This window comes from Leguminivora glycinivorella, chromosome 4 (genome assembly GCF_023078275.1).
Source record: "Leguminivora glycinivorella isolate SPB_JAAS2020 chromosome 4, LegGlyc_1.1, whole genome shotgun sequence".
In the NCBI taxonomy this organism is placed as follows: domain Eukaryota; kingdom Metazoa; phylum Arthropoda; class Insecta; order Lepidoptera; family Tortricidae; genus Leguminivora; species Leguminivora glycinivorella.
The window spans coordinates 9,711,218-9,732,563 of NC_062974.1; the positions used below are offsets into that span (position 1 = coordinate 9,711,218).

The following is a 21,346-nucleotide window of genomic DNA, read 5'->3' on the forward strand; positions in this document are numbered from 1 at the left end:
GTTAACACTGTTTTTTGTGTAGCCTACGATAATGCCATACGTCGGCAAAAAAACCGGCCAAGAGCGTGGCGGGCCACGCTCAGTGTAGAGTTCCGTAGTTTTCCGTATTTTTCTCAAAAACTACTGAACCTATCAAGTTCAAAGTAATTTTCCTAGAAAGTCTTTATAAAGTTCTACTTTTGTGATTTTTTTCATATTTTTTAAACATATGGTTCAAAAGTTAAAGGGGGGGGGGACGCACTTTTTTTCCTTTAGGAGCGATTATTTCCGAAAATATTAATATTATCAAAAAACGATCTTAGTAAACCCTTATTCATTTTTAAATACCTATCCAACAATATATCACACGTTGGGGCTGGAATGAAAAAAAAAATCAGCCCCCACTTTACATGTAGGGGGGGTACCCTAATAAAACATTTTTTTTCATTTTTTATTTTTGCACTTTGTTGGCGTGATTGATATACATATTGGTACCAAATTTCAGCTTTCTAGTGCTTACGGTTACTGAGATTATCCGCGGACGGACGGACGGACGGACGGACGGACGGACGGACAGACAGACATGGCGAAACTATAAGGGTTCCTAGTTGACTACGGAACCCTAAAAATTGTAAGACCTTAAACTAAGACTCTGAACTAGTAGTGTGATATAGACCATCGAATTAGATAATTGATATGTATGAAATGATCATCAGACACAATGTGATATTACTAACTTTTATTCCTACATCACGAATATTTTAAAATTGTGATTATAATTAACAAAGTATTTATTTATTATCTACAAACATTCATAGCAGCGTAATTTAAAAATTAACAATTTTATTTCTACCCTCTAGTTTGTTGCATGTCAAATTATAAATTAAGATAACATTATGCTGCAATTATACGATCCCCAATCTAGCATATTTTTTTATCATTATTTATTTATTTAGATCATGATTAAGACACCCCATAAATAGTTTGTTTATTGCACAATGTTTTGATTTTTTTTATTAGGGAAAATGTACCATAAAATGGTTAATAAAATTTACCCAAAACTACATTACATTTATAGTTTAGAGTACTGCAATATTTGTGACGTTCCGAATCTAAAGGGTTTCGCTTCTTGTGCAAATAGGATCTTATTCTCAGAATTACTATTAGAAATTAAACTTTATTTGAAGCATAAGGGACTTTTTCGAAAACCACATTTATTAAATATCTGTGTTTTATCATTTAACTAGTATTTAGTTAACTACATTCAACAAGCTTGCAAGAATATTGAATGAGCAACATCCTGTTATAACAAAAAAAAAACCGGTTAAAGACGACTTATCATTCAATCTAAACCAATTTATATTCAGCGTAGGATTTCAATAGAAGCTATATTAGCATAAGTCAAGCAAGGCTAACGTTACTTTAGTGCAAAGATCAATTTCTTTTTTCAAGTGATTTAATCACAAATACGTTTCCTTCGAAATACCTCGATATAGGCTGTTTGATCGTTGTCTAAGATTAGTACCAAGTTTATGTATTGTTCCTACAAATACCTAAATAAAAATGTAAAGGTCGATAAGTATTAACTATAAACTTCATTCCGATTATGTAATCCCTACCTCGCATAGTGAAAAATACGATTATATATTCGATTGATTTTTGTATATAAAGAAATACATATTTTATAACAATTTATAATCACGTAATATTTTAATGTTGCAGCAATATAATTGTTCTTTATGTTAATTATTCAATACCTATGTTGTTTTTATTATTGTTACAATCTACATTAAGTTTAAGTTTTATTTTATTACTTATCATTATATGTTTATTATTTTTATGGACTGGGATACAAATTGTGTGAATAATATTTTATTAAAATGAATTGATCTGCTTTTTACAAATTGTTTTAATCATTAGACTTATATTGACCGGGATATAGACCGTGATTACCTTTTTGATTTTTGTCGAGCTCCCGTTATTTCGACGCAGTTGCATGCATCATGATCACGGAAAACAAATAGATACTTGACTCCAAGACGTCAATTGTTTATTTCGGAACATTTTTTAAGATTAGAATTAGTTATAATTCTGATCCCGTAAACCCTGAAAATGATATGACAATTTTTGGCACGTAGATGTTAGTACTAACAAAATTACGTAGTGCATAATATGATATTTTTAAACAAAATTAGTTATTTACGATACAATAAAAGATCGAAAATTGGTTGATAATTAAAACACAACAGAGGGAGTGTCCAAGTCGATACGAGTTCACTACGCTCTTGATTCAATGTGCAAATTACGAAAATAATCTTGCGGCCTAATTTTAGTCAATAAATATCTCATTCTACGTGTGAGATAACGGGACTTTTTTTTATATGTCATTTCCAGCCTATCGGTAGATATAGTACACACAAGAGCAATTGAAACTGGTAACTTTCTATGAAAAAGTACAAGTTTTAGTGCACACTCGGTGCACGTGAAGATAAGAATTGTTTTCATTTATGTAATTGAAGAGCATGTTCTGCATTTGTGCGACGTGCTACAGATTGAGTACTAGGCGCTTCAGATAAAGTAAATCGATCCACTCCAATCTGTTATAAATGTAAGCCTGGTGATTATTTGAAGCATTTATCGTTAGTGTCTCGTGTGTGTGACTATCGCCAATCAATTACAGTAAGTATGCAACTTATTTACCTACTATACATATTGGCGGTAAATGAAAAAGATAACAAAATGTACCGAAACAAAATTATAACCTAAAAACTTCGAAGTTTAGCAATTTATTTTATTTTGATATCTATACCAACCGCGATAGCAAACCTTTGACTGTAATAACTACGTTTCATTTAAATATTTTTTTTTCTCTTGACTATAATAGTTGAGTATTTTAGTGGGACAGTTGGTGCAGATACTTAAATAAATTTCTAAGAACTAAAAGTACTCGTATCTAAGTACAATTTATCCAATTCTTTAAGCGACCGCTAATATCGATCGCTCGAGACCCACAGGTACCTTTACCAGTTACCGGTTTGATTTTCAGATGGCTGTCCGCTGGGGTATCGTTAGCGCTGGAAAGATCAGCAGCGACTTCGTGAATGCAATTAACTCTTATCCTGGAAACTATCAGGTAGGTTGCTTTGAAAACATTATGAAACCTTTATGTATTTGTAATAGTATTTTTCTACTCCCGAACTGTAATTCGTCATTTACAGGGTCGTGCATAGATCTTTAAAACCCTTCATAAAAGTCTATTCCCCAAAGCCAGCGTCCGCCGGCTTTCCGCGCATGCGCGCAGTATCGAAAAAACTGAAAACACATTGTTTGGCTCTGTAACCATGGCAACGCATTGTTATAACGATACTGCGCACTTTGGGCAGCTGAGTTGACAGTGCAAACCTTTGCGTCAAAATACAGGAAACAGTGTGAATTTCACGAAAGTTATTTAAGAAAACTATTAAAAACTGAGTGCATGGTCGTAGAAAAAGTATTGTATGCAACGGTGTTTAACTGAATCAAAAAATACTCGTGGCGTCTTAATAACAATTTTCGGCTTCGCCTCAAATTGTTACCCACGCCACTCGTCTTTTTTGACCTCCTTTAAACGCCTGTTGCATAAAATACTATTAATGCGATATGTTTATGATATACCTAGTGATAATATTTATACCGTAATAACAACTTATGTGTTAACAGCAGGTAGTAGCAGCAGTGGCCGCCCGCGACCGCAGCAGGGCTGAAGAGTTCGCTAAGCTCCACAACATCTCAAATGTATTCGACTCTTACAAGGCGATGGCTGAGAGCACTGGCATCATAGGTCTGTTTATTTATTGTACCTACAGAACATCAAATTTCTCCTTGCACCATGTTTACATGTCTCTGTTTGGTCTGATTGTTTAAAGCTTATTGCAAAATGAGTAGGTAAGTAGAAATTAAAGTGGCAATATCATGGTTTCTTCCCTTTCAAATCAATTAATTAAGTAAAAAAGAACAGACAACATTACAATTGTTAGAGTAATTATTTATTAATGCCTTATTTTGATTTATCTTACTGTCATTTATGATGAAAGTATTAAAGAATATCAATTGACTAATAGTAGTCACTGAGTTTCCGCCATGTTGGAATGTTATAAAAATGGCGGACAAGCAGTGACGGTGGCCAGTTCGAGTACAGACGAGTAGTAGTGAAGAAGTCTTGAATTATTTATTGTAAATTGGTTGTTAATATGTTTGTTATAAGTGAATAAAGTAAATGTGATGGTACAAGTAATAGTTTTCATCATCAACCTGGTAATATCCCCAACAGTTCAGAAGTTGGACGAAACAAAAATCGATAAGATTTTTGCCACGCCACACAAGTGTAAGGTTTTTTTTTTTTTAGTCAAAATAATGTAACGGATTTATTTAACGAAACGTGCATTTAAATTGCTTTGGTAAGTGAGACATGTATTATATTTATTTCTTAAAATTAAACTTCATGTTCTGAAACTGGTTTGATAATCTACCCTCATGGCAGTATAAATTGATGAGCTCTCATTATTGTTTTATTTAAAAGATGACTTACTTTTGTACCTAAAAATCTTTTTACAAAAGGTGTGTAACATTACATTGCCCATTAGTTATTGAAACACATAAATCTGATAACTATATGACTAGTATATTCTGGATACACAATAAGCGCCGTCATATGATACGTCATTCAGTTTGTGACAGTAAAATTTCATAAATTAATTGGCATAAGGAAATCGTGGAATTATGAGTAAAGTAAATTTGTATCTTATCAATAGAAATAAAGTTCTGATTAAACGACTGCTTTATTTAACGATGCCTCGAGTTGTTAAACACAAGCCATTTTATGTTGTTTCCGAAAAGTGGTGTAATTTATTCCAACGAGGCAATTGTCCTGCTGTTGTATTCTGTTATTATAATATAATTATACATATTCGAGCTTATCAAGTTATACAGATCAGATAAACAATTAAACATTCATACTGAATGAAATATGCTGTGTAAAATATGTTCTCATAAAGTACTTCAATAATTTAATCCCTCGTGTCCGGTAACACAAGATTGGTAAAAATTATGTATACTTATGAAAAGTTGATCTCAATTCAAACTGAGAATTATAATGCAGTTCTTAATTTTGATATTTAATGCTTTAAGTACGATTTTGAACAAAAACGATTCCTGTTCATTTGCAAATACATATTTAATAGTGAATTTAACATATTATATTAACCGTTAAAATTGAAGTTGTGCAATTGTGGGTAGTTTAATTCTGTTAAGTACTGAATTTAAATAAACAACTTTGATAATAAGGTTGCCAACCCCTGGTATGAATAATGGAGAGTAAGTTGTATCTCTAATCATCTTCAGATATTTTATGATAACTCGTTATAAAAATGTTTAGCGTTTTAAAGTTTTAAAACTCAACGAATTGAAATGTGTTGTTTTTCAACGTTTTATTTCACGAATTGGACTGATTGATCTCATTTTGATTGTTGACGGTATGCTACCACATTTATGAATACTATTTTATAATTGCCAGTGATGGCAGAATTATTTAATCAAAGTAACGTATAAAATAAAATTCTTCGCATTTTACCATGGTGATCATGGGTGATAATTCGATGGGAAATCGAAAAATTACATCTATGGTGTGAATAAATATCATTAAGACATGTTTCAGACTATTAGTAATATCTGTTTGCTTCTTGAGAATAACGATTCAATCTTGATATGCTTATATATTATGGTGCATGTGACATGACGGGTGATGGTCACATGTAGTCATATGTAGAGTCATATGTAGAGTCATATGTAGAGTCATATGTAGAGTCATATGTAGAGTCATATGTAGAGTCATATGTAGAGTCATATGTAGAGTCATATGTAGAGTCATATGTAGAGTCATATGTAGAGTCAGTCATATGTAGAGTCAGTCATATGTAGAGTCAGTCATATGTAGAGTCAGTCATATGTAGAGTCAGTCATATGTAGAGTCAGTCATATGTAGAGTCAGTCATATGTAGAGTCAGTCATATGTAGAGTCAGTCATATGTAGAGTCAGTCATATGTAGAGTCAGTCATATGTAGAGTCAGTCATATGTAGAGTCAGTCATATGTAGAGTCAGTCATATGTAGAGTCAGTCATATGTAGAGTCAGTCATATGTAGAGTCAGTCATATGTAGAGTCAGTCATATGTAGAGTCAGTCATATCTAGAGTCAGTCATATGTAGAGTCAGTCATATGTAGAGTCAGTCATATGTAGAGTCAGTCATATGTAGAGTCAGTCATATGTAGGTCATAGAGTCATATGTACGCGTAAACTCGAGTATTTTGGCCCCAGTATAAAATAATGACTTGAGCCAGGGTATTGCACAATGAATCGTATCTTGTGGAATATGGTTGACGCACGCGGATGGACGTGCGGGATTTAGAGCGCGTGGATGAACGTGCGAGATTTAAAGCGCGTGGATGAACGTGCGAGATTCAAAGCGCGTGGATATACGTGCATAACATTTAAGCACGTTGATGAACGTGAAAGACTTTCATTTCAACCTTTATAAATACATGAAACATTAATATAAAAGTACAACATAAATGACTGTGCCTTAATATCAGAATGTATATTATTTGCGACTTTTGATTGGATAAAGCAGTACAGCAATAATTACATATTTATCTTTTGGCTACTTGTAATACGTGTATCCAGTTCTTTACATGTTTTATAGTCTTAGGTGATCAAGAATAAAGTAACAAAAAAAGAGACTTTATTGATAACATATAAAACTTAATACCTAGCAGGTTTAGCTCGTAAAATATTAAAAGTGAAGTACTTAAACTTTGTATCGGTTATGAAGAGACCTATTAGATTTAAAATAAAATCGTTACTAACGACTAGTTTCCCTTTCATAGATAAAAGAAATAAATTGAAAATGTGCAATTTGAAATCTAGAGAGCAAACATTAATAATCTTTTGTCTTTAAATTCGCGATAGCTCTTCATGAAAAGAAAATATATACTTGCTTTATGTGTGAATAGATCTTTTGATAATTAAATCAATTGCTTACCACTTGCGGCTTGTAATCAGCGCGAATAAAGATACGTCGGATATCGTATTTGGTTTTTCATACGACACGGTATATATAAAAAAAAAGAGATTATGTATATAATGTCTGACGGGTGTCGCTATTGTTGACCTGTAACCTAAATAGTATATGTACAAAGAGTTTTTCTATTTCGGCATACTATTGCATCAATCTTAGCTAGTACCTAAAATAATAATAATAATAACAGGTTAAAAATAATAATAATAAGGACCTACACCGTAGTCGTGTACTTGCGATTAGTCTTAAATGGTTGCGTAATATAATATGTTTACGTTACAAATGGTAAATATTAACTAGGCGCGATATTTTATTGACAGGTCATTTGAGTATTTAAAGATTCTGTAAATGTGTATGATATATACATCTGAAAAATCTTGAATATACTCAGTATATATAAACAGTAGATATATTAATAGGCGATGACAATAATTTAATTAATCATAACGACTATCGATACATTATGACTTATTGAATTGATTACCGAACCATAATCGTTTTACCATAATTTCGAAGACAGTCGAAATTATGTTCCTAAAGAAAGTGTTGCAAGTTTCAGATCAAGGACCGAGGAGCGTCCAGGTGAAAGGGCCAGGGTCTGGTATTCGTTTACCACCCAGGAGTGCCCAGGTGAGAGGGTCGGGGTGTAGATTCACTTCCGACCCAGGAGTGCCCAGGTGAGAGGGTCAGGGTAAAGATACCCTCTCTGTTTCGATCGTCCACCGTGGGTCCTCATACGCTGGCATGGTATGCGAGCTTGCGTCTGGCGGCGCAATGTCCGGCGTCCGTGATGAGCAGCATCGGCAGCACTATCCAGGCTGACAGAGCTTGGGTGGCCCATGATGCTGTTGCAGCGGACGGGTACATCATGTTGCCGAAGCCCGTGGCGGCACGGGAATTTCATTCAATCGTGTGATAAGGTGGTGATGTCATAAAACCGTGTAAATATGTTCTTTTTGCTTGTTTCGCGAGTGAAGTGTGAAATGAAGTGTTGCATTGTTTACTTAAATATGTTTATAACTTGTGAAATTAATTTAATTATCATAATTTAATTAGATGTAATGAATTCAATTGGATGTAATGAATTTAATTAGATGTAATTAATTTAATTAATTTAATTGTATCGAAGTTAATGTTATTCATATATTTATTTTTCACGGGCCTATATTTCTTGATAAGATTTATGGAAATATTTAAAAATCCATTTTATAGCATATCGTAATTATGTGGTAAAGGTATCGGTATGAAGTGAAGTGATGTTTTGTATTTCTATTGTTTAAGAATTATTTCAAATGCATATTATACTACACTTTTATAATCTTTCTTGTATAAACTGATATTGTCTTTCTTTTGAATTATTTCACATTCAGTTTTGGCGAAGGGTCTCGCCTCGAACAGGATGGCCGAGCTGTTAGAGTAATTATTTATTAATGCCTTATTTTGATTTATCTTACTGTCATTTATGATGAAAGTATTAAAGAATATCAATTGACTAATAGTAGTCACTGAGTTTCCGCCATGTTGGAATGTTATAAAAATGGCGGACAAGCAGTGACGGTGGCCAGTTCGAGTACAGACGAGTAGTAGTGAAGAAGTCTTGAATTATTTATTGTAAATTGGTTGTTAATATGTTTGTTATAAGTGAATAAAGTAAATGTGATGGTACAAGTAATAGTTTTCATCATCAACCTGGTAATATCCCCAACACAATGGTGCCACTTTTTAATTTCTACTCTTTTTGCTTGATTGTTTACGTCTGTAGGTAGGTACCGAGTAGAGTAGACGCATTGCCAAGCCTAGGTCTTCTTAAGTGTAGACTGCCGTTTTGCGATATTAGACAACTAATAGCTCAAGCTTTGCCCTATCGTGACCAAAACTCCTTAAACCTAAACCTTTCTTCCAGATGTCGCTTACATCGGCTCCCTAAACCCAGAGCATTACGCCCTCAGCAAACTATTCCTCGAGAATGGAAAACACGTTCTATGCGAAAAACCTCTATGCCTCAATTCCAAGCAAGCACAAGCCTTAGACATAGACATCGCGAAGAACAAAAAAGTTTTCTTCATGGAAGGCATCTGGTCCAGGTTTTCGCCCGCATATATTGCGCTGAAGAAAGAGATCGATTCAGGAAAACTGGGAGAGGTGAAACTTGTGGAGGTTAACTTAGGAGCTCCTATTGATACTGTTGACAGACTAAGGTGTGTATTAGATACGTGTATGGTAATATTTAAACTCTGAACGAATGTATATATATACACGGAATCTGTAGTACCTTTGTGCAAATTTTCAGATTTTTATATCAACATCTTCTGCCTCCGCAATAAGTTTGAAATTTTGAAAATCTCATACAAACCTGAAAATTCAACTTTTAGATAAAATTTTTTTTGGCAGTATTATGTTCAGTATATATTGATACATATCAACCAATTGGAACCCTAGGCCACTCTACAACCATGTCAAAATGACAAGCAGTAAGAGATTTCTTACAATCTGATTTATAACGTCACTATGACATAGTTGAACAGTGGCCTAGGGTTCTAATTGGCTGTCTGTACATATATAAGATACTACAGATTCCGTGTATACTTGTTGACATTACCTCTAAGTCATTCCAAGGCATATATCGAGTGCAAAATAAACTTCCGAAGCTTCTCGTTTCCCTTGCTCATGCCTGTTTATTTTATGGCTGGGTACAATACCCTTTACTAAAATCCCGACAGGTTAGTAGGAAAGTTTTTTTTCTTTTCAGTAAAAAGTCCCTAGGAGGCGGTGCCGTGCTCGATCTAGGAGTGTACACTATTCAAATGGCTCAGTTTATATTCAACGATGAGCCAACGAAAGTGATAGCCACTGGGGCCCTTAACGAAGAGGGAGTGGATGTCATGGAGACCATAATTTTGGAGTACAGCGGCGGAAGGCGCGCGGTGTTAAACCTGGATGCTACCATGAAGTTGTGGAATAAGGCTACTGTCACGGGCAGCAAAGGAAGGGCTACGGTATGCTTATTGGACTTCTTTCTTCTACTCGTCGACTTTAATCTGTCAATTAGGACACCACAGACTAAACTATACGTGCTGACTTTTCAGTGTTGGATAGTCTTTGACACTTAGTCGACTATAATATTTCATTGCACTTCACTTTAATTCTATACTAATTTGCGATACCTACCTGGCAAATTTTTCTGCATCTGAAACACATTTTTTTTCATGGTACTCGACTGAAAAGTTTTGTATTATATCACGATTGTATAAAATACTATTATAAATTTAGAAAGCTATTCAAAAACTCGCTACAGGCTTCTATTTACTAATTTTTGGTCTTAGAAAGTTCCATCATAGATGTGCGAGGATTCGCGGTGTGTTTGATAAGAACCAACCAGTCACGTATTTATTTTATGCAGCTCTAGTGGAAAATATATATTCTATCGGTTCTTAGCATGTCTCTAGTGTAACACAGCCTTCATCTGTAATTTTGAGATCAATAAGAAAGTTGGTCTGTTGGGCTGGGTTTTGAATGTATTAAAACTGAAGAAAATACATATTGAAAACATAAGAGCATCAAACTTATATTGACCGGAATATAGAACGTATTACCTTTTTGATTTTTATCGAGGTCCCGACATTTCGACGCAGTTCCATGATCATGATGCATGCAACAGCGCCGAAATATCGGGACCTCAATAAAAATCAAAAAGGTAATCACGCGGTCTATATCCCGGTCAATATAAGTCTAATGAAACTAAACGTGAATCATTTAAAACTTAAGAGCATCAAATCTGCTCATAACAATTTAAGAGAATCTCTTTTTCAGCTCGAAGAACCTTTCCATTTCCCTAACACCCTAACTCACGTGGACGGCAAGGTGGAAAACTTCACACTACACACATCCAACATCCCATACAACTTTGAGAACAGCGCAGGGTTGGTCTACGAATCTCTTGAGGTCACCAGGTGTATCAAAGAAGGTAAAATATGCATGTAAATAACTGTAAATACAAAGTGATAAACCCTAAAAAATACAGAAATTTATATGATAACCGTTGAAGGAGGCCTGAGTGCGTTTGGCGGAGCGTGCGGTGGGGTAGGCGAGCGTGCATATGCAGCGTCGACTAAGGACACTTTTATGAGCTTCTATTGTTTGACATGCACGCCGCCACATGCCCCGCCCCGCTGCACGCCGAATATGAGCGTGCACTCAGACCTTACACGAATACAGTCATAATTTCACAAGCTAAAGTATGTGACGCATACGAAACAGTTTTGGGGCCTACAGATCATCTGTTTGTCAGACGATATCTGCATGTCAGAAGAGCACAAGCTACCTAACAGTGCCAAATAAGAGCGCCGCGTCATAGCGCAGACGAGGTGCAAGCGATTTGAAAGAGAGGTGAATTGCCGCGAGCATGCAACGACTTCGGTCCGCATTGACACTTGACACCGTGTGATAGCGGCGACACACTGCAAACTGATAAATCTGTGGGGACCTTTTGTTGACTGTTGAAACAATTTAAAGAATGTAAATTAAATGAGTTAAATTTTATTTCAGGGCTCCTTGAATCGCCACACGTGACCCACAGAGACAGTCTCATCATCGCAAGAATTCAAGATTCCATCCGAAAACAACTTGGTGTCCATTTTGATGTTGATGATTAGGATTATTAGGAGTTTACTGCTTTTATTTACATGATGTAAATATTTGTCTGATTTTTTTTTAATATTATTTAATTGCAGATTAGGTACAATCAATGTATTTTTTATACTTAAATAAATTTATTTACAATATCATGGTTTTTGTTTCTTTTTTATCATATTTTAGAGGCAGTCATAAAAGTTTGTCAATATTTTAGCCTATAATTATAGTGAATCTAATTTTTTGGGTGCCAATCACTCAAAAAATATCACTGGATTATTGCACTGATATGATACCAATGAATATTGAAATAAAAATTTATTTACAAAGAAGCACAGATATATTTTTTTACTTTATAGTGCCAGAAGAACACAATGAAACATCATAAACGTATTTTTAGTACCATATTCAGTCAACCACTTGCTTGTAAAGATTTCTAACCACAAATTTGGTCAAAAATGTATAACTCAATTTGTATATTTCTTTGCTATTATTTCCCAAAAGGTCATCAATTCATCATAATGCTAATCAGCTAAGTCCAGCTGTCTAAAATACCTGGCAACTATGCAAATAAACAGATTGAGAGGTGCAGCTTTCAGTGAGGCATCTTCTTCTTCTTGGTTAATATTGACCTAAAACAATTGAATATGAATTAGATTTTTATGTGTGTCAGCAAAGTGGTATAAAAATAGTATATTTAATTTAAACTGTCAAGAGACATAATAAAAGTGTACCATCCCAGCAACAAGAAAGATTAAGAAGGTTTAAAGAACCAAGAACTTGAAAGATGACACCAAGAGTGGGATATTTATTTAGACAAATCTTATTGAAGTCTACACTGGTGCTTTTCAAAACTATTAAAATTTGCCAATCCCAAAATAAACAAAACTAGAATATGTAGTTACAGTACATTCTTTAAGTCATTTCATCACATAAAAGACAACAAACCTGACTTCAGCACAAGCCCTGGCTAGATTCCGCAGGATGCTAATGGTTTCTGAGAGTGGCGGGTGTCTCAAACATGCTAAGAATGCATATATCCATCTACCTACAAAGAAAAACCACATGATTACTTGTGTGATAAATAAAGTAAGCAATGTAATTATTTGATGTTCAATTGTTTTATGACACCCAAAAAGTAATCTTGGATTCCAACTAGCTTACAGTAGGTACCAAAGTATTGTAAGCACAAGGACATAAACATGCTACTATTAATCAATACACACAAGATATAGAGTAGCAGTGATTATATTACACTAAATGTGGTTCTAAGTATTTAGTAAATAAAATTACAATTACCTGTTTTGTGGTCTATAGTGTCCCTAGGAGTAACTTCTCTTACAATATTTGTAAGCATTTCTAATCCTATATCCAGCAGTTCAGGATTAAAACCCAGCATACATGTTACAGTAGAATCATTGTCTTCAAAAAATATTTTCCAACCCACAAATGACTGATCAGTTATTTCTATCTTTTTCACTTTAGCACTCCACAAATTTCTTTTGGTAAGGTTAGCTATTATGTTACTCATGTTTGATCGAACATCAGTGAAATCTTTAATTTGAATTTCTTGCCATTCGATTGTGGGCTTCAGTTTATCTGGTGCTGGTTTCGTCCTTGGAGGCTGTAAAAAATAAATACAAGTTGAGTACATGTCAAAAAAATAAAAATATTGTAAGTTTTGGCGCCACAAAAATTACATATAAATGTCTACACATTCGTTTTTAGTTCATGTGACTCCTTGAGAATTGAGAGCTAACTTACCTCTTTGTAAAAACGAGATTGATTCTTGGCGAATTGTGTAACATCTTTATCACATATAGTTACAGCAGCAATCTTGGCACGTTCGGTCACAACTTTAAGAAGATATTCTTCACCTGTTAAAGGTATTTCTTTCATTTCCACATCGGAACTGATTGCGAAGCATTTTGGTAACAATTCATCATCATCTGTTTTATTTTCGAGGTTCGTTTTATAAATTACACTCTTTTTTTCAGAACCCATGGCCTATAACGTGTATGGTCGTGTAGACGATTTACTTTACTCATAACAGAAATGCAATAATAGAAACATGTAATATAAAAATTAAAAATAATGGAAAGCAGACCTAACACCTTCCAACACCTGTGTACCGTGTGTACCCGGTTTTTGTTTTTAATTTTTTGACATTGACATTGACAGCACAACAAGTACATTCGGATACTAACACTTTTTATACAATATTTATCATCCTGACTGAGACATTCTCAAAGACCTTTACAGGGGACAGCTTAATCACATTTTTTGCCATACTATCACAGAACTAAATCAAGATAGAAGGAAAATGCTCGGCGATTAACAGCGAAACCGAGCGTGTAACGTTTTGTGTCGAGCCTATGACGTCACGAGTGTACTTTAGTGATGGGAACGTTGTCGCCGCGTAACCCATTCGATCGATTGTGGAGGTTGCTTGCGGGATGCCCGCCGAAGTTAAAAATATCGGATGTTCATCTTCGTTGTGAAATGAAGTATATACCTGTATTCGTGTGATGACAAACAATTCACTAGTAGGTATATAATTAAGGCCAGGAACAAAGATTTTAGTAGGTAAGTATTAATACTAGTTAATATTTCGTAATATTTTTAAGAAAATCGACCATGTACTCACTTCATTATCCTCATGTTATTTGTTACAACTTTTAGTAATATATAAATATAATTAACCATTAACACATCTTTAGAGTTAATTTTATTCATAATAAATATAGAGCGTATTATGTTTGTATTTGTTTTTCTGCCGACCACAAATTCAACGTTAATACCGTAACTGTAACCTATTTTAAAGTTAAATTTACTTTTCACTCGTACTTTATATGTATAGTTTCATAACAATATAAAAACATAATTATAATTTGCACTGCTTCGCAAAATCGTTTTAAATCGAATAAGGAAATCGCAGCATACATGACGATATAGTTCCGTGGTGCACCACTATTCTTAAGTTCGACGTGAGTTCGACGAACAAAATAACAAATCTACCTTCACTTTGTCTCGACAGTTTGAATAGCCTATTTTTATATCGCTTGTTTTAAACGCACGCCAAGTCGGACTCGTCAAATTAAAGCCGCAATGGAAAACTAGTTTGACGGCCGTACGTCAGCTAATGTTTTGATGATAAAAATAGAAAAATCGTGTTTTTTATTTAATAAAAAATATTTTAGGACAAATGGTACTTACCGATGATAGGAAACACTTTGTTTAACACTCTTGCTTTTATTGGTGGTGTTTGAACAGTTAATTATCGAATACCGACCCATTTTGTATTTTTCACTGTATGTCACTCGCGGGCAGCGGTCGGGAGCAGACTGACTTGCGCGGCGAACAATGTTGCTCGCTATTTAACTTTTCCGCACGCGAAGTAGATACACTTTTTCCTTCTATCTTGATTTAGTTCTGTGCTTAGTATTATAAAAATAATAGTGATGGGGAAATATTAGGCCTAAAAGTCGGGAACATAGGCGCCCTGTGAAGTCAAGATATCCCAAAATATGTCAAAGACCGCAGCTCTGCAGAACATAAAAGCTTGAAAGTTCGCGGATTCCCCGGTGGCGGGTTGACTTATAATAAATCCAGTAAAAAAAAATCGCGCTCGCTTCGCTCGCGCATACTATTTATATGTTCTCTTTTAGTTACTTAGGAAAAAATCCGAATCTGCTTTCCTAACTTAGCCACTATAGTGCTCCATTTTCTTTGTTATTTTATGTATTTACATGATTATCCACGTTCAGCCCCACGTAACTATACTAGGGTGCGGACATTCTTTGGACAAAGCTGTCATCAGTGTTAGTAAAACATTGCGTCAAATTTAAATTATACCACTTTACCACTTTTATTGCTGCAAAATATTATGCGCCTATATCTACCACCATATTTTCTACGGATTCTATTCTGTAATTATACACGTTTCCTTTATGAGTTGACAAGTGTGAGTGTGAGTAAATTTATATTTCTAAAAGGTGGTATCTGAGCGTACCCAACGTAACCTCTGCTTCTGCTCTGATTACTGACTTTGTTTTTGTTTCCAGCAGAAATAACGAATGAGAAAAAGTTAATCTAATCGAAATCGATCGGAAGTAATGTCTACATCGAGTAACAACTCCCAGTCTGCATATTCTCCGTCGGAACCCGAAACTCCTCAAGTAAGTAATTCGTAAGTATAAAGAGAACCACTGTACAGCCACGCAAATGTTTTCTTTATCAAATTTTTTTGCAGGGCACAGCAAAGAGTCGTATCCAAGCACTGGATCAATCTCTAAACAATGTAGATGTTAGTAACAGCAACTGCTCAGAGACATCGGTAAAAGAAAAAGAAATGCATCAAAAACGGATTCAAGCTCTAAGAAAAGAACTTGAATACATAAAGGTGACTGAATGGGCCTTTGATTACGATAAAGGATTCATTCAATAACTAAATTCAACCAAAAGTAAACATGTTGTCCTATGTGTTATCTTTCTTCAATAACTTGTTTTCTAAAGAACCCGAAGAGGATGATTATTCAAAAGAAAGTTTTTTAGCTGATCAACTATTAGATATAGAATCGTTAAAAGAAGAATTAAAGGATGACATTGAACCGGAAAGTCAGGAGATACCAAGAAATGTGGCATGTTTCCAGAGAACAGGTATAGCAAATTTCTGTCAGATATATGTTTCATCTATTAATGTATTGTTTAGCTGTGAAAATGAAATCCTTGTGAAGATGTTCTTGGTAGACTACTACTCATTTCTTAAATAAAATGCTAGTGTTGTTAAAGTGTTAGACTTCAAAAGCCTCCTAATTATCTAATTAGCCTCCTAATCCTCCTAATTTAAGTCACTAATATAGCTTAAGTGTTATATGTAATATGTTACTAATAATATTATATGGGCCCTGCCTGAAATAAACACATTTTATTTTATTTTATTTTTTTATTTATTATCATTTTATAAATTAAATTTAGTGTATTCTAATTGAACAATTTTTTAGGTCTAGTAACATATACAGGTGACAACAACTACATTCTCATAGACGGGAGCCTCTATTTTGATATATCAAATTCACCCTTAATATTCAGTGTTAATGACAAGGTGCTATACCTTGGCTACGAGGATGAAAATGAAGCTATCAAAGTAGTGCGAGTCCTAGAGAACTATGGACCGTTCTGGGGTGATTCCATGGATATTGAAGAAGATAAGTTCAAAGTCATAGAACATGTAATAATAGGGGAAGTTGGGTACAGGGAGGAGAGACTGGTGTATTTGAAGGATAATGATCTGAAATTCAGTCTTGACGAGGTGGAGGCGAATTTTATACCTATGACTGGGGACTGGCTGGAGCTGAGTTGTACCGTGCAGTACAATGATGATAAGCCTGCTGATATTTCTGCTACTCAGGTAAACTTTAATTTTGAGTCCAGATTATTTTAATTTATAATTGATAATGGTAAACATTGAGTCACAGAAACTCAATAAGTTCATAGTATCAAGTCCATTTAGTGTATTTTTAACAAAAATGTTTAAAAAACAAGACTATACAGTATGCACAAAAGTAGGAGTAGGAGGTAGGGCAAAAGTAGGAGTAGGAACTAGTAGGAGGTAGGGCATATAGTAGGAGGTAGGGCATATAGAATGATATTCCGCTTTGTGTGGTAGGGCACAGCACAGCGGATATCGTCTCGCTCGAATCTAGAGCAGAGCCCAACTGGGGTAGTACCTCCGCCTTACAGAAGACCGCAGCCAAATAGCACTAGACCCTACTCATAGTGTTGTGTTCCTGTCGGTGAGTAAGGTTGCCAGAGCTCAACGAGGGTGCGGTGTGCTGATGACGGGAGGACTTACGGAACTAACTTGTTCCGTTTATTGTCCTTTGAGTCGTCGGCAACCCGAACCCTCCTTGGAACTTGTACACTCTTTTTGCTGTGTACTTAACACAGCAAAAGGGAATGTACAAGTTTCTAATGGGGTGGCAACGCGCATGTGACACTGTTTGAGTTGCAGGCGTCCATAGGTTACGGTGACCGCTTTACATCAGGCGGGCCGTATACTTGTTTGCCACCGACGTAGTATAAAAAAAAAGTGACCATCTTATTGCAGGTGCTGAAAGTTCTTTCACTCAAGCCATTGCGAAGTAAAGTAAAAAGCACTGTAGTCACCAGCTGGAATGGGGACTCTGGGACTTGTGACAGGCAGTTCTTCTTCAATAAGCAGTCTGTGCAGAATGGTAGCATGCCTCAAGTAGGAGCCAAGGTAATAAAATTAAGGATGTGTGCCCATTAATTTCAGTCCCTGTAAAGTAAAAACTACTTGTGACAGAATCAAGGCATAGTTGAATTTTTTGTGAGTGTATTTTTAGTTACCGTTTTTTCAATACACTAACAGGGTCTCATGTTGTGCCTTGCTTATTGTATTTGTCAGCTGTATCTGTACCAAGATGAACACAATGAAGATATGATTGATTTATTGAGTTTAAGGTTGCTCAACCTATTTTTCTTGAAGCTATTTTTCTTGTTCTATGTTAGGGTTTCTTTAATCAAGATTCCTCTATGTGAGATGCATATTATTCCAATTTTTCATTCTATATTTTATTGTTGTCCAGGTCATGGTAGAAACAATAGAAAGCAATCAGGGAGCTTGCACATGGAGGGTAACAAAAATGATGATTATAGAAAGTAGCCCTGTCCATCAAAACAACAATGACAACAAGCCTCCTGAGGAAAACATTACACTGGAACTGGAGAAAGAAAAGAGAATCTCAGTAACATATCCACTTGTCTTTGAGAATGTGGACTTTCACCAAAGTGAGAATATAAATTTAGTAATCACAAACAACAGTGACCAAAGTTATTTCCTCAATAAGTGGATCATGCTTAGCAAACGGAGGGATTCCCAAATTGAAGTCAAACCCTTTCTCACGCGCCCAATGAAGATTTATCCCGGGCGCACAGTTTCATTCACCATCACCTGCTACCCAAAGTTGCTGGGAAGCAGCAAAGAATGCTTGATATTCATGTTCAATGGGTTCCAAGTAAAGAGATTCATTAACATCAATGTTGTAGACAACAATATGAAACAAATCAATAACAATGGATTTATAAATGACTCTGGATTTAAGTCCGAACAAGAAAAGATTGATGGAATGAAAGACGTGAGGAGGTATAAAGACAGGGGTTTTATCCCCGGTGTAAAGCCTCTCAGAGCTCCAAATTTCGTACCAGTTAGACTGGGGTCTTTCCCAATACCGGACAAAGTGTGGGCGGTTGTTTTAGGAAACTCTGACCAAACTGTGTATGGCAATGATTACGACAAGATATTGGACAGGATAGAAATGGCCTTACCCTGCTTATGCCAAGAATTGAACATTACTAACTACCTCGACAGATGGCATACATTGCTATACATGGAGGAAATACAAGCAAATATCTGTATGAGAGTGTATGACATGCCTAAAGTGTACTTGATTCACTGTCAGGAATATTTGGGAATAGAAATAAAAGGGCTATGTGAAAGAAGACCAAGCTTGATAAAAGGTGACAGAGTGATTGTTAAAGATACTTGGAGCTCGACACAATTTGAAGGTTACATTCATGTAGTCAGAGGGGATTTGGTTTTGCTCAAGTTCAGTCCTCAATTCCATGAGACTTATTCAGGAAGTGACGTTTCTGTTGAATTCCATTTTAATAGATCTGTATATAGAAGAGCTCATCAAGCTCTTAATTTAGCTATTTCGAATCTTGGCCCTGACATACTATTTCCATCGCGTCTGGTGACTCGCCCGCAGCAGGTGTCACCTCATGATATTGGCAGCATCAAGTGGTTTAACAAATTCCTTAACCCTGGACAAAAAGCTGCAGTCACAAACATTTTATTGGGAGAATGTCGTCCCTTGCCATACTGCATTTATGGACCTCCTGGAACGGGAAAAACAATCACAGTGATTGAAGCGATTCTACAAATAATCACCGTCATACCGGACAGCAGGATTCTGGTTGCGACGCCTTCAAACAGTGCAGCTAATCTTATCACGGAAAGACTAATTGAATATAGAGACCGTTTCTCTGGATCCATGATTAGACTTATAGCCAACTATCTCCTTGATTCTGAAAACTTACCTGATGTTATAAAGCCCTTTTGTGCTACGATGGACATAGCGAGGGAGGAAACCTCTAAGCCAAATTATCAAGTCAGGAAAGATGGAGTGAACCTGAATTGCCAAACATCTTTCATCGGGAGACATCGCGTGACTATCGGTACTTGTTTCTGCCTTGGGACGCTTGCGCAGATGGGGTTACCTCGCGGACATTTCACTCATATCATCGTTGATGAAGCAGGACAGGCAACCGAGCCAGAAATTATGATACCCCTGACTTTTACTGACAAAGAAAACGGCCAAATCATTCTTGCTGGGGATCCACAACAGTTAGGACCTGTGATATTATCGAAATATTGCACGGAATTTAACATGAATGAGTCATATTTGTCTCGGATTTTGGAGACTTTCCCATACCAAAGAGATTTCGTGGCCTATGAAGATGGATTTAATAAGAAGCTGGTTACCAAATTGAACTACAACTACAGGTCTTTAGAAGAAGTCTTAATGCTGCCGAGTGAGATGTTTTATGATGCCTCCCTCGTGCCTAAGATGGGCAGAGATGAAGCATGGATCTCTGATACAATAAACACTGTTTCGGAAGTCTTCGATTCATCGGAGAGAACTGAGGGTGGTGTATTCGTATTCGGCATTAAAGGCGTGAACGCCAGGGCTGAAGATAGTCCTTCGTGGTTCAATCGCGAAGAGGCAGCCATGGTGGCTCTGATGACATGCAAACTTTACAAGAGAAATGTCACACCTGATGATATTGGGATCATCACACCTTATATAGCCCAGGTAGGTGCTTTCCTATCTAGCATACTTATCTTGAATTTTATAGTCACCATTTTTTGTTGAAATAGGCATTTTGGCATGAATATACACTCTGCTTTACTAGTATCAATGCATTGTCAATTTTAGGATTAATGACTGAAATTTTCATATTTATAACTTCTGTAATCGCTGAACCTTATTATTTCTTTCAGACAAAGTACTTCCGAGTGCTTTTCGAGTCAATGGGACTACCTCAGCCGAAAATTGGAACCGTCGAAGAATTCCAGGGACAAGAAAGGAAAATCATACTCATATCAACAGTAAGATCAACAGAGGCTTATTTAATGGACGACCGAAAACATGCGCTTGGTTTCGTCCAAAATCCGAAAAGACTGAACGTGGCTTTGACCAGAGCTCAAATCGCCGTCATTCTATTTTGTAACCCTCATCTGTTGTGTACAGATCCGCTATGGGGCAAAGTTGTCAGACAAGCAGTAAAAGAAGACAAGTATAAGGGATGTGATTTACCTTACGATTTGGAGACTGTAAATGCTGCCGTATAATTACTGTGCTAAGAGCGTGTGTATTAGACATTAATAAATAAGTGAAATACCTAATCAAGTGTACACTTTGTTTATTTTACTATACCTAAAAATAACTCAAAATTACTTTTCCCATACAACTACAATGGGACAAAAATATGTTTGTGCATGTGTTTGTTAAATAATAAGTATTTGATTTTATTTTAA

At 35.6% G+C, this 21,346-nt stretch overlaps 3 protein-coding genes across 4 annotated transcripts; 2 read left to right on the plus strand and 1 right to left on the minus strand.

The window, feature by feature from the left end:
* Window positions 1-2,498: 2,498 nt before the first annotated feature.
* Window positions 2,499-11,801, plus strand: LOC125225755 (trans-1,2-dihydrobenzene-1,2-diol dehydrogenase-like). 2 transcript variants are annotated; one of them, XM_048129597.1, is made up of 7 exons: window positions 2,499-2,658; window positions 3,026-3,112; window positions 3,679-3,799; window positions 8,996-9,290; window positions 9,842-10,088; window positions 10,903-11,056; window positions 11,638-11,801. In XM_048129597.1, exons 2-7 carry the CDS (start codon window positions 3,026-3,028, stop codon window positions 11,742-11,744), a joined length of 1,011 nt encoding a protein of 336 aa, XP_047985554.1. In that variant the 5' UTR covers window positions 2,499-2,658; the 3' UTR covers window positions 11,745-11,801. The 2 variants fall into 2 exon arrangements, with proteins under 2 accessions (XP_047985554.1, XP_047985555.1); XM_048129598.1 differs by having other exon boundaries at window positions 3,682-3,799.
* An 84-nt stretch (window positions 11,802-11,885) lies between these two features.
* On the minus strand, window positions 11,886-13,833 carry LOC125225756 (gem-associated protein 2-like). The gene is made up of 4 exons (XM_048129599.1): window positions 13,486-13,833; window positions 13,021-13,345; window positions 12,670-12,769; window positions 11,886-12,353 (listed from the first exon to the last, which is right to left on the minus strand). Exons 1-4 carry the CDS (start codon window positions 13,723-13,725, stop codon window positions 12,317-12,319), a joined length of 702 nt encoding a protein of 233 aa, XP_047985556.1. The 5' UTR covers window positions 13,726-13,833; the 3' UTR covers window positions 11,886-12,316.
* Window positions 13,834-15,729: 1,896 nt separating this feature from the next.
* LOC125225625 (probable RNA helicase armi) lies at window positions 15,730-21,223 on the plus strand. The gene is made up of 6 exons (XM_048129430.1): window positions 15,730-15,899; window positions 15,974-16,380; window positions 16,725-17,131; window positions 17,831-17,983; window positions 18,333-20,621; window positions 20,810-21,223. The coding sequence occupies exons 2-6, from the start codon at window positions 16,191-16,193 to the stop codon at window positions 21,158-21,160; spliced, it is 3,390 nt and encodes a 1,129-aa protein (XP_047985387.1). The 5' UTR covers window positions 15,730-15,899; window positions 15,974-16,190; the 3' UTR covers window positions 21,161-21,223.
* The last annotated feature ends 123 nt before the right edge of the window (window positions 21,224-21,346 follow it).